The sequence below is a fragment of the Gekko japonicus genome, unplaced genomic scaffold, assembly GCF_001447785.1.
Source record: "Gekko japonicus isolate JY-2015 unplaced genomic scaffold, Gekko_japonicus_V1.1 scaffold2123, whole genome shotgun sequence".
In the NCBI taxonomy this organism is placed as follows: Eukaryota; Metazoa; Chordata; class Lepidosauria; order Squamata; family Gekkonidae; genus Gekko; species Gekko japonicus.
Genome location: NW_015166484.1, coordinates 186,538 through 202,022, shown reverse-complemented (window position 1 = coordinate 202,022; position 15,485 = coordinate 186,538). Strand labels below are relative to the sequence as shown.

Sequence of the window (15,485 nt, the reverse complement as noted above, 5' to 3'; positions counted from 1 at the left end):
GTGTGGCCTTATGACACACTTCCGGTGATGTCAGGGTGTGTGGCATATGCTAATGAGTTATGCTAATGAGTTCCCCTAGCTCTTTTTCTACGAAACGACCCCTGGGTCTGTCACAGATTGTAATGGGCACAACACAGGAAAAAGGCATATGCTGGACCTTCTTTACTGCACCAAGTGGCTTGCCAGTGATCTGATTAGGGGGTTGGAGGTTCGACCCCTGTTGTGGTCAGATCACTACCATCTAAAAGCATGGCTGAGCTTGCTGCCTCCTTCCTGCAGGGGCAGTGGACCAATTTAGATGGTTTCACCCTCAGAGACTAATGGATCATGCTGGTATCCAGATGGCTGTAGGGGACTTTGAGAGACTCCCAAGTGACTCTGTGGAGGCCCTTGTAGCTGCATGGAATGATAGGCTGACTGGGGCCATAAATAGAGTTGTTCCTCAGCGCCTTCTTCCACATACTGTGAGGCCCCCAGCTCCTTGGTTTACCAGGGAACTGGGCAACACAAAGCAGACTGGAAGACAATTACAGTGACATTGGCGGAAGACTCAAGATGAATCAGACAGAGTGCGTCATAAAGCCCATTTACAGGCCTATGAAGTGGCAGTGATGGCAGCAAAGAAGACTTTCTTCTCTGCCACCATTGAGTCAGCAGACTCTCATCCAGCACAACTGTTCAAAACAGTTCATGAACTGATAATGTCTAAGTGGAACCTTGTGGCTGATGAAAATTTGGCTCCCAGCTGTGATGTTTCTGCAAGACACTTTGCTGGCAAAATCTCCTTCATCCATTCTGACATGGAGGCCAAATGGAGGGCAAATCCAGGACCTGATGTGTCAGAAGCGCCTGCTTGTCCTTTCAACATGTACAGTTTCAGACTGATCATGCCTATGGATGCTGGCAGGGTCCTCTGAGGTGTGAGGGCTACCAATTGTGCTCTGAACCCATGCCCATCATGGCTTTTAAAATATTGCTGGGGGGGGAAGGAATATCGGAGCCATTAGGGAAATCATCAGCTCCTCCCTGATTGAGGGGGCTCTCCCATGGCCTTTGAAGGAGGCAGTTATTAGACTTCTGCTCAAAAAACCTTCATCAGCTAGTAAATTACAGGACAGTCTCCAATTTACCTTTTCTAAGGAAGGTGATAGAGTGTGTGGTGGCAGAGCAGCTCCAGGATTTACTGCAGGGCTATTTTTGGGCAGGAACGCACAGGAATGGAGTTCCAGCTGGCTCCCAAATTGGCCACACCCAGCAGGAACTTGTTAGCATAACAACAGCAGGAACTTGTTAGCATAACCCAACAGCAGGAACTCATTAGGATTGGCTACATTAGGGGTGTGTGGCCTAACATGCAAAGGAGTTCCTGCTCCAAAAAAGCCCTGTTATTTGACAACAAACAAGGTAAACAGAATAAGAAGCAAAAGGTGGGTGTGGCTGGATGACCACACTTGGATGACCTGTGTTCCCTCTAAGCTGAGTTAGTGTGAGATAGCTCACAGTTTTTTAGCCTCCAGCTCACACATTTTTGTCCTAGCTCAGGAAGGATGGCTACAGATCGAACTAATTTATGCAGTAGTCAAATTGCTCACTCACAGCTTTAATGCCAGTAGCTCACAAAAAAGAATTCTTGCTCACAAGACTCCACAGCTTAGAGGGAACATTGCTTCTGGTAACACGGGGTGTGGCCTAATATGCTAATGAGATGTGTGCTGCCATGGGTGTGGCGTAATATGCTAATGAGTTCCTGCTGTTGGGTATGGCCTGTTATGCTAATTAGTTCCTGCTGGGCTTTTTCTACAAAAAAAAGCCCCTGATTTACTGAATGACACATCTGCCCTTGATCCCATTTCAATCTGGCTTCAGGCCTGGGTGAGACAGCTTCAGTTGCACTGGTGGACGATCTTCATATAAAGTTGGACTGAGAACAATCTTCCCTGTTGATACTGTTGAACCCTTCAGTGGCCTTTGATACAGCTGACCACTCCATTCTGATCCACCAGCTTAAATATGGAGCTGATATTGAGGGCACAGCTTTTCAGTGGTTTTGCTCTTCTCTGTCTCATCAGACACCGTATCTTCACCAGAAGTGCAGAATGAACTGGGTGGAACTTGTCTTGTGGTATGCCACAGGGTTCTATTTTCTTATCCATGTTCTTTAATTAGCCCCATAGCCAGGATTTCTTTCATGGGGGGGGCCCTCCAAGTGGGGCTCTAATTAAATGAAATTAAAAGTGGCTACTACTCCCCTCTTCCTCCCCTGCTCTGCACTGGCCTGCTCAAGGAAGGAAGGAGGCTTACCCTAGAAGGCCAGGTACTTCGGGGAGGGGGAGAGAGGGAGGCATCACAGCACTATGGCCCGGCTACAGCTCACCCCATCGATGTGGAGAGTGGTGCTGGAAGCCCGGCTCTCATGTCAGTAGCAGTGGCGGAAGCTGCTTGGCCGGCAACTCCTCCTGCTGGCACCACTCAGGGCCCTAAAGCCGCCTCAGTGGCAACCACAGCCAGCATCAGCAAGTGAGTGGGCCACCAGGGCTCTCGCCATCACCCCAGGCTTCCTCCCCACCCCCCACCAACACAAGGAAGGAAGGGCTTTGAGCCGGCTACAGGGCTGGCTAGTGGCGGCCCAAGGCAGGGCAGCTTAGGAAACCCTGTAAGGTGGTGGGATGGGGGAGGGCTTTAGGGCACCTGGTGAGGCTCTGGGGTATGCGATGGGGGCTCAGCCCCCAAAGCCCCACCGCTGGCTATGACCCTGTCTTTAATATTTATGAGGTCACTGAGTGAGATTCTCGGGAGCTTTGAGGTTGGGTGTCAACAATCTGCAGATGGCTCCTAGCGCTATATTCCATTATCCAAGCCTCCAGGTGTGTCCATCCTGGTTCTGAAATAGTGTTTTGAGGCTGTGGGCAGGTGGCCACTTTGGCTGTCCTGTCTGGCACTGACCAGAGCCTGGGACTTTTCCATTGTGGCTCTGGCTGTGTGGAATGAGCTCCCTGGAGAGGTGAAGGGGGCCCCTCCTTGGAGATCTTCAAGAGAATGTTCACCAGCATTTGAGGGGCTTTCAACAGCAGGCATCTTTTAAGGGAAGGAGGGTGAGGGATTTAGGGCTTGTTATGTTATCTTTGTTTATAGCTGGGGATGTTTTAATTATTATTGTAAGTTGCCTTGAACCAAGAAGAAAGGTGGGATATAAATGTTCTAAGAAATAAATAAATATGTTACACTAGGACTACAGGCAGATATGCTCACACATATCCAGATGTTAATGGAAAAGACACTTCACCAATTGTACAATTTTAACACACACACAGAAGAAAGCAACACGGGAAAAGAAGGCCTTACTAGCCTTACCACTCACGAGGGACAAAAGGTTATTTAATTGCTGTAATGTTTAGAAGGGAGGGGGCTTTTAAGATGCTTTATTTTTAATGTATTTTTTCCACCTTCAGTTCAAGCACTATCCATATCTTACTGTGATGCAACATGGAGTCAGGGCAAAATAGCTTATTCTATCCCCCCCTTTTGTTCCCAGCCCCAAGAGAGGGTTAAGTCAGAGGACAGCAATTAGTGTTACAAATGGTTTAGAAAGAAACCAATTATACGAGGCAGGAAGACTCTCCTGGATAACAAAAGTTGTCTTTACAACCATTTACAATATCCATTGCATATGTACATACAACATTCCCTTGAGATAATCACATTTTAGCTTCTAGACATCCACATCTCCCATTTCAAGTACTGTAAGCTAAGCTTCAGAAGTAGTTACTTAGATTGTGTGTTTTTAATACAGATAGCTGAAATACACACTAATGACTTTCATCAGATATTATTAACTGCAAAACTTAGTACGGTGGCTTAGCTTTAAAGTCTATCAAAGCTCTGGACTTATATAAGATCATGTGATAAAGATTAAATGTATTCCAGTAGAAAGATAAAGTCACACTATTCCATTTCAATTCAGTAAAATGCACTTTTAAAGGAAGAAAAATTATTTCCTACCAAGTTTTTGAAGAGTGCCGTCAACTCCTTTGTAAATACAGCAAATTTTAAAAAGGCTGTTCCTAAGTCTGGATCATCCCTACAGACGCAATTGCCTCCAAATTTCTCCAAAGCTTGAGTGTACTGCTCTTCATTTTCCACATGAGCTTCAAAAAGAAGAAATATTACATTAGCTATAATTATAGCAGGGTCTTCACAAAAGGAAAAGGAACATTGTCCTAAAAATTATTGTACAAGTGGATTTGAATGCATCAATTTTTAAAATTTAGATTTTAACCATTTAATTTTTTTTAATCAAAGCTAAAAAGAAAATAGTCAAAGATTCGGAAGATTAGACATGCGCAAGAAATGTACATAGATGTCAGCTGTACAAGTCAAATTATATAAATATTTGGTTACCATCAAGAATACACAAAAAGGGGGGAAATGTATTATTGTCTCCTTCATAAATGAACTATTTAACAAAAAAAATTACCTTCCTCTATATTTCCAACACAATCAAATTAGCAAATATGCTTAATTTAGAAGTACTAAAAAGGGGGGGGGGGACTTCCTTACTCCGGTTGGTCTTTTAAAATACCATACAGCATTTTCCTGTGGGCACTTTGGCATGTATTTTGTTGTTGCTCAGTCGCACAGTCGAGTCCAACTCTCCGTGACCCCATGGACCAGATCACGCCAGGCCTTCCTGTCTTCCGCCGTCCTCTGAAGTTTGCTCGATTTCATGTTCGTTGTATCTATGACACTGTCTAACCATCTCATCCTTTGCCGTCCCCGTCTTCTTTGACCTTCAATCTTTCCCAGCATCAGGGTCTTCTCCAGTGAGTGCTCCCTTCTCATTTGGTGGCCAAAGTATTTGAGCTTCAGTTTCATTATCTGGCCTTCCAGGGAACAGTCAGGGTTGATTTCTTTGAGGATTGACTGATTTGTTCTTCTTGCAGTCCAAGGGACTCTCAAGAGTCTCCTCCAGCACCATAGTTCAAAAGAATCTATTCTTCGGCGCTCGGCCTTCCTTATAGTCCAACTCTCACAGCCATACATGACTACTGGGAATACCATTGCTTTGACCATGCGGACTTTTGTTGGCAGGGTGATGTCTCTACTTTTTATCATGCTGTTTAGGTTCGCCATCGCTTTCCTCCCAAGGAGCAGGCGTCTTTTAATTTCATGACTACTGTCACAGTCTGCAGTGATCTGGGATCCCAGGAACGTGAAGTCTGTCACCACTTCCACGACTTCCTCTTCTATTTGCCAAGGAGTGATGGGGCCGGATGCCATGATCTTAGTTTTTTTGATGTTGAGCTTCAAGCCCACTTTTGCGCTCTCCTCTTTTACTCTGAGCAAGAGGCTCTTTAGATCCTCTTCACTTTCAGCCATTAGAGTGGTATCATCTGCATATCTGAGGTTGTTGATCTTTTCCCCAGCAATCTTAATTCCCGCTTGTGATTCATCCAGGCCAGCATTTCGCATGATGTACTCTGCATATATATTAAATAAGCAAGGTGACAGTATACATCCTTGTCGTACTCCTTTTCCTATGCTGAACCAATCAGTTGTTCCGTATCCGGTTCTAACTGTCGCTTCTTGGCCCTTATACAGGTTTCTCAAGAGACATGTGAGGTGGTCTGGTACTCCCATCTCTTTAAGGACCTGCCATAGTTTGTTGTGATCCACACAGTCAAAAGCTTTAGCATAGTCAATGAAGCAGAAGTAGATATTTTTCTGGTACTCTCTTGCTTTCTCCATAATCCAGCGAATGTTGGCAATATGATCTCTCGTTCCTCTACCTCTTCGAAACCCAGCTTGTACTTCTGGTAGTTCTCTATCCACGTACTGTTGAAGCCTAGCTTGTAGGATCTTGAGCATGACCTTGCTAGCGTGTGATATGAGTGCAATTGTGCGATAGTTTGAACATTCCTTGGCATTGCCCTTCTTTGGGATTGGAATGTATACTGATCTTTTCCAATCCTGTGGCCACTGTTGCGTTTTCCAAATTTGCTGGCAAATGGAGTGCAGAACTTTAACAGCATCATCTTCTAAGACTTTGAATAGCTCAGCTGGAATACCATCACCTCCACTAGCTTTGTTGTTAGCAATGCTTTCTAAGGCCCATTTAACTTCACATTCCAGGATGTCTGGCTCGAGGTCAGTGATTATACCGTCGTGGTTGTCAAGGACATCGAGGTCTTTCTTGTATAGTTCTTCTGTGTATTCTTGCCATCTTTTCCTAATCTCTTCTGCTTCTGTTAGGTCCCTACCGTTTTTGTCCTTTATCATGGCCAGCTTTGCATGGAACGCTCCCTTGATTTCTCCAATTTTCTTGAAGAGATCTCTAGTCCTTCCCATTCTATTGTTTTCTTCTATTACTTTGCACTGTTCATTCAGGAAGGCCTCCTTATCTCTCCTTGCTGTTCTCTGGAAATCTGCGTTCAGTTGGGTAAATCTTTCCTTTTCGCCTTTGCCTTTCGCTTTCCTTCTTTCCTCTGCTATTTGTAAAGCCTCATCAGAAAGCCACTTTGCTTTCTTACATTTCTTTTTCTTTGGGATGGTGGTGATTGCTGCCTCCTGTACGATGTCACGAACCTCTGTCCATAGTTCTTCAGGCACTCTATCTATCAAATCCAGACCCTTGAATCTATTCTTCACCTCTACTGTATATTCATCAGGGATGCGATCTAGGTCAAACCTGAATGGCCTCGTGGTTTTCCCAATTTTCTTCAGTTTAAGTCTGAATTTTGCAATGAGTAGCTCATGATCTGAACCACAGTCAGCTCCAGGTCTTGTTTTTACTGACTGGATAGAGCTTCTCCATCTTTGACTGCAAATTATATAGTCAATCTGATTTCGGTGTTGCCCATCTGGTGATGTCCATGTGTAGAGTCGCCTCTTAGGTTGTTGGAAAAGGGTGTTCGCTATGACCAGTGTGTTCTCTTGACAAAACTCTGTTAACCTTTGCCCTGCTTCATTTTGCTTTCCAAGGCCAAACTTGTCTGTTATTCCAGTTACCTTTTGACTTCCTACTTTAGCATTCCAGTCCCCTATGATGATGAGGACATCATTTTTTGGTGTTAGTTCTAGGAGGTGTTGTAGGTCTTCATAGAACCGGTCCACTTCAGCCTCTTCTGCATCAGTGGTTGGGGCATAGACTTGGATTACTGTGATGTTGAATGGTTTGCCTTGGAATCGGACAGAAATCATTCTGTCATTTTTGAGATTGTATCCCAGTACTGCCTTTTGCACTCTCTTGTTGACTATAAAGGCCACACCATTTTTTCTACGAGATTCCTGGCCACAGTAGTAGATATAATGGTCTTCTGAGTTAAATTCGCCCATTCCTGTCCACTTTAGTTCACTGATTCCTAGGATATCGATGTTCAGTCTTGCCATCTCATTTTTGACCACGTCAAGCTTACCTTGATTCATAGATCTTACATTCCAGGTTCCTATGCAGTATTGTTCTTTGCAGCATCGGACTTTCCTTTCACCATCAGACACATCCACAACTGAGCGTCCTTTCGGCTTTGGCCCAGCCGCTTCACTCTTTCTGGGGTTACTTGTACTTGTCCTCTGCTCTTCCTCAGTAGCATATTGGACACCTTCCGACCTGAGGGGCTCATCTTCCGGCGTCATATCTTTTAGCCTTTTGATACTGTCCATGGGGTTTTCTTGGCAAAAATACTGGAGTGGGTTGCCATTTCCTTCTCCAGGTGGATCACGCTTGGTCTGAGTTCTCTGCTGTGGCCTGTCCGTCTTGGGTGGCCCTTCACGGCATAGCCCACAGCTTCATTGAACTGCGCAAGCCCCCTCGCCACGACAAGGCAGTGATCCATGAGGGGCCACAAGTGATGGGCCACTACATAAAAGTGCCTAACATCTGGTGACACTCTGGACAAAACTCTATGGTAGAATTAGCTTCAAACCATAGAGTTTTGCCCCCAAAACAGAGTGTAGCCCCCACGATGTCACCAATATGTGTATGTCACTTTCGGGTGATGTAGGCACGTCACTGACATCCCTGACGTGTACGTCACCTGGAGGGGGCATAGGAACGTCACGCTTCTTCCCTCCCCTCTCTTCGAGCCTCCTTGTAAGTCCACCGCCGGCTTGTGGGCCAGACTTGGCAACCCTACTTTTCTCGTAGGGCTTGGTCCCCAGGCCCCTGATCATCCTTGATCCCGGTCAAACGAGCGGGATGATCCACTGCCAAAAGGAGGCAAATTAGAGCCGGAGCAAAAAGAACCGCGGGAGTGCAATCTGACGTGCCCCCACGGCTCTATGCTCTGGCAGCTGATCAAATGTTGTGCAGCAAACCGGCAGTAGCACAGTTGTGCGCATGCGTGGGATGGGGAACGGCGCTGGCTGCGACGGGCTACCAGCGCTTCCCCGACCAGACGCCTGGAGTCCCATTCCTGTCCACTTCAGTTCACTGATTCCTAAGATATCGATGTTCAGTTTTGCCATCTCATTTTTGACCACTTCAAGCTTACCTTGATTCATAGATCTTACATTCCAGGTTCCTATGCAGTAGTGTTCTTTGCAGCATCGGACTTTCCTTTCACCATCAGACACATCCACAACTGAGCGTCCTTTCAGCTTTGGCCCAGCTGCTTCACTCTTCCTGGGGTTACTTGTACTTGCCCTCTGCTCTTCCCCAGTAGCATATTGGACACCTTTTGACCTGAGGGGCTCATCTTCCGGTGTCATATCTTTTAGCCTTTTGATACTGTCCATGGGGTTTTCTTAGCAAAGATACTGGAGTGGGTTGCCATTTCCTTCTCCAGTGGATCACACTTGGTCTGAGTTCTCTGCTGTGGCCTGTCCGTCCTGGGTGGCCCTCCACGGCATAGCCCACAGCCTCATCGAACCACACAAGCCCCCTCGCCACGTCAAGGCAGTGATCCATGAGGGATGTATACAAAGCTGTTTTTCCATGCCCTACTAACAAAAGGTTCTCCATTCATTTCAATGAGAATTGCCCTTCTAAACAGAAATGAAGGCTGTGTATGCGAGTATTCCAGTCAGCCATATGGATCAGGGGAATCGACAGACAGTATCAAAAGTGTCAGGCCACTCTTGGACAAAGCCAAACTGCATAAGTGCACACAAACATATATCCAAAAGAGAACTTAAAAAGTATCCAAAGATATACATAATGCCACACAAAAACTGTTATAACCTATACCAAATTTCTACCTACACATTTCAAAGGAAAGCTACCTATTCCTAAAGCAGAGACCATCAATGAAGCACATGTCAACTGTTGTGCTATATGCGTTTTAAAGGTGACATATTCTGTTCCTCCTACAGAACATCATCAAATGTTACCGTTTACTGACCTTTTACAGGTCGGATGATCCTACAAAGCAGGGTTTGGAAGATCTGCAAATGTGCAGTGGAACTATGGGCTCCTTTCCTCTTCCTATTATATTACTTGGTTTTCCCTAATCATAGCCTGCCGTAATGTTGTAACTGGACAAGCAAACCATGGCTTGCAAACTCATTTCCAGCCATGATCTGGAGACAATTCTAGTTAGCAGTAACCATAGTTTGCCTGGTTCAGACATCATGGCAAAAGAAATCAGGAAATGTAGGAGTAAATCAATTCTCAAGTAACAAAGAATGTGGCCTGTTCTTTATGGGATTGGAACGTACTGTCTGAACCAGGCCAGAGTCATACCAGCAGCACTTCTAGCTCAGTAATGCCTCCTCTGACTAGGAGCAAGCTTCCTGAGACCTCAGATACAGGTTCCTCCCAACACATGTTCTTTTAGCCTTAGGGTAGAGCTACAAGTTACCTCAGCAAATGCAAATCAGCCTCTGATTGCTGAGTAAGTCTGAATATAGGGGCAGGGAGGGGGCTTAACTTTTTCTCCACCTGCTGGTTCTCATCAATAAATGTCCTAATGTAATTTTCCCTGATGTGCTTATTTATTGTCCTAGAGCCCATCTGTGGGGGGAATCAAATTAAAAGTATTCTAGAGAAGGTGCACATGAAAGGGAGAATCATACTATACCTTCTCAGGTATTTCCAAATAAATGCTTGAAAAGCCTTTAAATCTAAATACATAATTTTTAGCTATACACATAGTAATCAGACTACATACATACCTAAACCAGATATATTTATTGCTTTCACAGATTTCTTCATTTTATAAAGCACAGTTCTGTCAACATCCAGTGCCTAAAAATACAGAAAGCTCAAGTCATATTTCAAGTCATATTTGAACATATGTGAACATTTCAGAGGGAAATATAATACCTATGAAGCAACATGTTATGTTGGCCAACTATATTTTAAGACTCTCTCAATATAGAATTTTCATTAGGGGTCATTATAGGAGCTAATTAGCATGCTTTATTTTACTTTCCATTTTCTTCAATAATCAGACTTATTGTCAGCTCCGCAAGACCACTTTGTTCTTATTGTTGCTATTTGCTTAATATTCCCAACATCAACAGTGTTAACCATACACACACACCCCAACGTATTGGCACTTTTCGGCTCTCCCATTGGCTGTGCTGTGCACGCCATCAGCCCATCAACTGCCACTCAAGAGTACTTGCATGCCATTGGCTGGGTGCTGCGTCCACTCCTCTCCCCCACCCACTGCTGGCTTGGCCACTTCCCTATCTGAAAAACTACCAAAACGGTTGTCTCTCCTGACAGGTTCTCCTGCTTGGCTCCTCCGTGGCTGGCTGGCTACAGAGGTGAGCTACCAGCCCTCAAACCATTCTCTTATCTTCCTGCTATGGGGCTAACTTCCCCCTCAGTGGTTGTTGCTAGACTAAGCTTGGTTCTGTTAGTAAAACGGCGGGGGAGGGGGCCCTTTCCAGGCCTACTTTGGCCTTTGTGGGGCCAGTCCTGACTAGGGTTCCCAGATCCAAGTTGGGAAATTCCTGGAGATTTTGTGGCGGAATCTATGGAAGCCAGAGTTTGGGGAGGGGAGAGGCCTCAGCTGAACAGAATATCACAGAGTCCACCCTCCAAAGCAGTTATTTTCTCCTGGGGAACCACTGCTGCCAATCTCCAGCTGAGGGCTGGAGATCACTCAGAATTAAAACTGCTCTCCAGATGGCAGAGTTCAGCTCCCCTGGAGAAAACGGTGGACTCTGTAGCTCTCCTTGCTACAGCCCCCCTTGTGCCTGGAGAGGGTGAGGTTTGAGGAGGGGTGGGACCTCAGACAGGTGCAATGCCATAGACTCCATCCTCCAAGCCAGCCATTCCCTCATGGGGAACCATTGTTGCCAATCTCCAGGTAGGACCTGGAGATCTCCCGCTGTTACAATTGATCTCCAGATGACAGAGATCAGTTTCCCTGGAGAAAATGGCTGCTTTGTAGACCCTATGGCATTATCTCCTGCTAAGTCCTTCCATGCCCCCCCTATGCTGCCCTCCCTAGGATCCACCCCTCACCCCTGACAGAGATCAGCTCCCCTGGAGAAAACGGTGGACTCTGTGGCATTATACCCTGCTAAGGTCACCACAGGAAATTGACACTGAGTGCCCAAGGCCAGGGCACCCGCCCAGAACCTCTTTCCAGAGCTTGTTATATTTATTTTCACAATGGGCCTTATTCCTAGTATTCTTATAATACTGAAGTAACATGGACCTTCCCAATAAACTCTGGGCTTCCCCACTGGTGATGTACTAAACAGCCTACTATATTAACTGCAGCATTAATATTGGGCTTTCCTTTGATTTGGTCAGTTTTTTTAAACTAAAAACATCTCGCTGTATTAATTTTCTGCTTTTTGTGATTCATCTGAGCAGATGCAGACTTCAACAATGCAATTTTTATCACCAAGAAAAACATAAAAATTATGTTTGAGAGCTTCTATCATGACAAATCAGAAAATGGCTATATTGATTGCACATCTCTGCATGAATAGTAACATTTGGCAAGCCTACCACTGTTCCAGTAAACAGATCCCAAGCACATCTACTCCATTGTATGAAGCTAAGAAGATAGAACAGCAGTTTAATATTAAAAATGTTTCTTTACTGTGTTATTAATATATTCACATTCTGCTTTGCGGGATATCAAGCGAGGATTTTGTCCAATTGATACCTCCTTGCTACAGCCCCCCTTGTGCCACAAGGCATATTGTTCAGGTGGGTCCCCTAATCCTAAGCAAAGGCTTCTCAGTGAACACAGGGAAGGGGGAGGCAAAGATCTGCTCTTCAGCTCCTTCTATTCATGGCAGTATTGATCCAAGTCACAACTAGGGCTGCCAAGCCGCGGCGGGGGATCCATGCGTCTTCACAGGATCCCTGCCGCGGGGGAAAGCGATACGCGTTGCACCACCGTCGCCAGGATGTGACGCTACGTGTCGCTCTGGCAACGGGGCTGTTTGGAGTCCCGTTGCCAGAGCGATGCGTGGCGTCACATCCTGGCGACGGCGGTGCAACGCTTATCACTGTCCCCCGCGGCAGGGATCCTGTGAAGACGCACGGATCCCCCGCCACGGCTTGGCAGCCCTAGTCACAACTGTTCTAAAACCCAAGAGGGAAGGACATTCCACAATCTTGATATCACCACTAAGAAGTCCTCTTATGCTTACACCCACCGAACATGTGAAGATAGTAATAAAACTTCATGTAGTCTGGAAGCCTGGTAACTTATCCACAGTCCATCCAAAACAATGCCATTTTTTTGTCCCAAAAGTTCAACTTGTGTATCAAGAAAATCTCGTAATATTAGGTGAAACATCTTTAAAGTGAGCAACATCTACTGCCATAGGAACTCTATTTTTGCATTTGTATAGTAAACATAAAGGGGTAAATTGCTTGGTAAAATATAAAAAATACTTCTAGCAAAACTCCAGTTGCAATCTAATAGGATTCTCATCTTTTAAATATGCATTAAAAACTCACCTAAAAAGCTAAAATGTCTACAAGAATTATCTACAAACCAGGACATCCATCAACATATACATGCATTACTGTCACAAAATTCAAAAAATGGTGAAGAAAAATATATAATTTTGTTTAGATTCAATTGCCAATTCAGTGCTCTAGGAGTTAGCCTTTAAAAAAAAAAAACATGGATGACAGTTTACACATATTCTCATATATTTACAATATATAACATCCTTGTAACTAACAACATTCATGTCAAACTGTCATAGGTGACAACATTATGCATGCTTTGTTCTTCCCAGGAAGCGTTAAGCATTTAAATTGTGCAGAAATCCTGCTGGGTTACCCATTCCCATCTGAAAGCCTGTAATACCTATTCCTATATACTATTAAGTCGTTGCAAAAACAAAACATAACAAACCTGGAGCTTCCAATATAGCTACTCAGACACGTTTGTTACATCTACCTTTGGCTGTGAGTTCCCAAGTTCACTCAGGCACCCGTTTTTAGGTCCATTCAGCAGAGATTAGCTGTCTCAAAACATCAGCTGTTTAATTGTAAGGGGACAACTCCCACAGCCAACAACTACAACTAACATACAAAACTGGAAACTGAAACAAGAGCTCCACCTAACGGGATCAAACTAAATCACACAGATATCAGGGGGAAGCAGACTGTTCCATTACATATATACAAGAAATATACAACATCTGCTTTCTTTACTTTGGTCTGGTTGGTACAACCCAAATACTACAAAAATGTGGAGGCAGAGGTTAATAGCACTTGACTTGAGGGTTGCCTTTACCACTTTACCATTGGGATTTGCCTTTACCATGAACCTATTACATAGTCCTTAAATCTAGCAGGCAACCTGACCACCCGCTCACTCTTTGTTTGCACATTTTCAGCGGGGTGTGTGTGTGATTCCTCAGGCACTGGGAGCATATCTGGCATGCTATGATCCTCTTCTCCAGGCAGGTCTAGAACATCAGCTGGGATCTCATGGGAGATTATTGGTTTCCTGCAGTTGCTATTCTGAAATTCCTGACATGGTTGCACAGGTGTTGAACTCATTTGTTTTGTACATAAATTGCTTCATGTGCTGGTTAAGAACATGAGAAGGCATCCTGACACAGACTGACGGCTATGTATTTGTCTACAAAACTATACTCTTCCCAAGAGAAATAACTACAGCTTCCTACAAAGGAAATGTGCTGGGTGAACTAGGTCTGGACACACACTCTCAGCCTAATCCACCTCACTGGGTTGTTAGTATTACTTTCTTACTGAGAAAGATTGGATCATGAGGGCATGAATACAGTGAAAAGGGGTGGGAACTCAACTGCACCCAGGAGAGCCCTGCCATAAGGAGCCCAATAAAACAGACACACGCTGTTAGCAAGGCACACAAAAACTCATACCTTGAACAAAACTTTGTTGGTCTTAAAGGTGCTTGGTATTTCTCCCATGCAATTGAGGCAGCCCAGCAAAGCAAGCTCTCCCTTGTTCCCTTCCTCTCTTCAGGGAGCAGCCTCAGCCTTTGGAGGGGAAGATGTCTCCTGTATATGATTGAGGCAGCTTGGCCAGTAAGCAAGCTCTGGTTCATTCCCTCCCTCCCCCTGGGGGGAGGAGGAGGAGCCTCAGTCATTGCTTTACCAAACTCTCTCAATCACTCAGGAGCAGCTTGCCTATCTATCTCTCCTGTGCGATTGAGAGAGTCTGGCAAAGCAAGCTGTGACATAGCAGCAGAACTGGAAAAGGAAGCAGGAAAGAGTCAGGTCCTTGTGGACTGCATTGGAACCCTCCGAGGGCCTGATCCAGCCAGCGGGCTGCATGTTTGACACCCCTGGTTTACAGTGTTCAACCCATGAGTCTATATGAGCATTCATGTTAGTCCAATACATGATTTCATGAGCCCATGCTTTTGACCTCTGCATGCCTTGATGGGGAGAGTGAAGCAAGGGCAGCTTGTGGGACCATGCATCTTGGGGAATCAATGTTTTAGGGCCAATCATGAGTAAATCATTTTCAATCCTGATTTGATCCCTAAGAAGCCAATAAGGACTAAGATCCAATTTAACTTGCTTTTGCTGACATTGCCATCCATGAAGACACAGGGCTCTGAAAGCCTGTAATTCATGACCCATTTTTGTGTTGTCTTGCAGCTGCTTTAGCAAGGAATCACAAAGTGGTTCAGCCACCAAACTGTAAATTACTTTGTCCTCATAAATTGAATCAGGTGTGGAGGGCAAAGGGAGCATAGTAGCTCTGGAAAGGGTGTGTGCCACCAGCATGTCCTTGCCCTTAGAGTAAGCGATTCAGATATCATATTTTTGGAGCTGTAACAGCATCCTTTGTAGTCTTGCTGAAGCCTTTCCAATAGGCTTGGCAAAAATTGCTTCCAGGGGTTTGTGGTCTGACTGGACTACCACTTGGGCACCAAACACGCACTGATGAAATTTAGTCACGGCAAAAAGAATTGCTAGAAGTTCCTTTTTGATTTGTCCATAGTTTCGCTTGGCCTGTGTCAGTGCTCTTGAAGTGTATAGGTTGTTTCTGTTGAAACAGGTATGCTCCCAAACCATCTTTAGACGCATCTGCTTGTACCTCCATTTGTTCTCCTGGA

At 45.0% G+C, this 15,485-nt stretch overlaps 1 protein-coding gene across 1 annotated transcript in view; it reads right to left on the bottom strand.

Moving 5' to 3' along the window:
• Positions 1-15,485, bottom strand: part of ASAP2 (ArfGAP with SH3 domain, ankyrin repeat and PH domain 2) — a 144,031-nt gene that overhangs the window by 84,029 nt on the left and 44,517 nt on the right. The window contains exons 2-3 of the mRNA XM_015412136.1: positions 10,108-10,180; positions 4,000-4,145 (exon numbers count right to left, since the gene is read on the bottom strand). Of these exons, the coding sequence (XP_015267622.1) occupies positions 4,000-4,145; positions 10,108-10,180 (219 nt within the window). The remainder of the gene's footprint in view (positions 1-3,999; positions 4,146-10,107; positions 10,181-15,485) is intronic.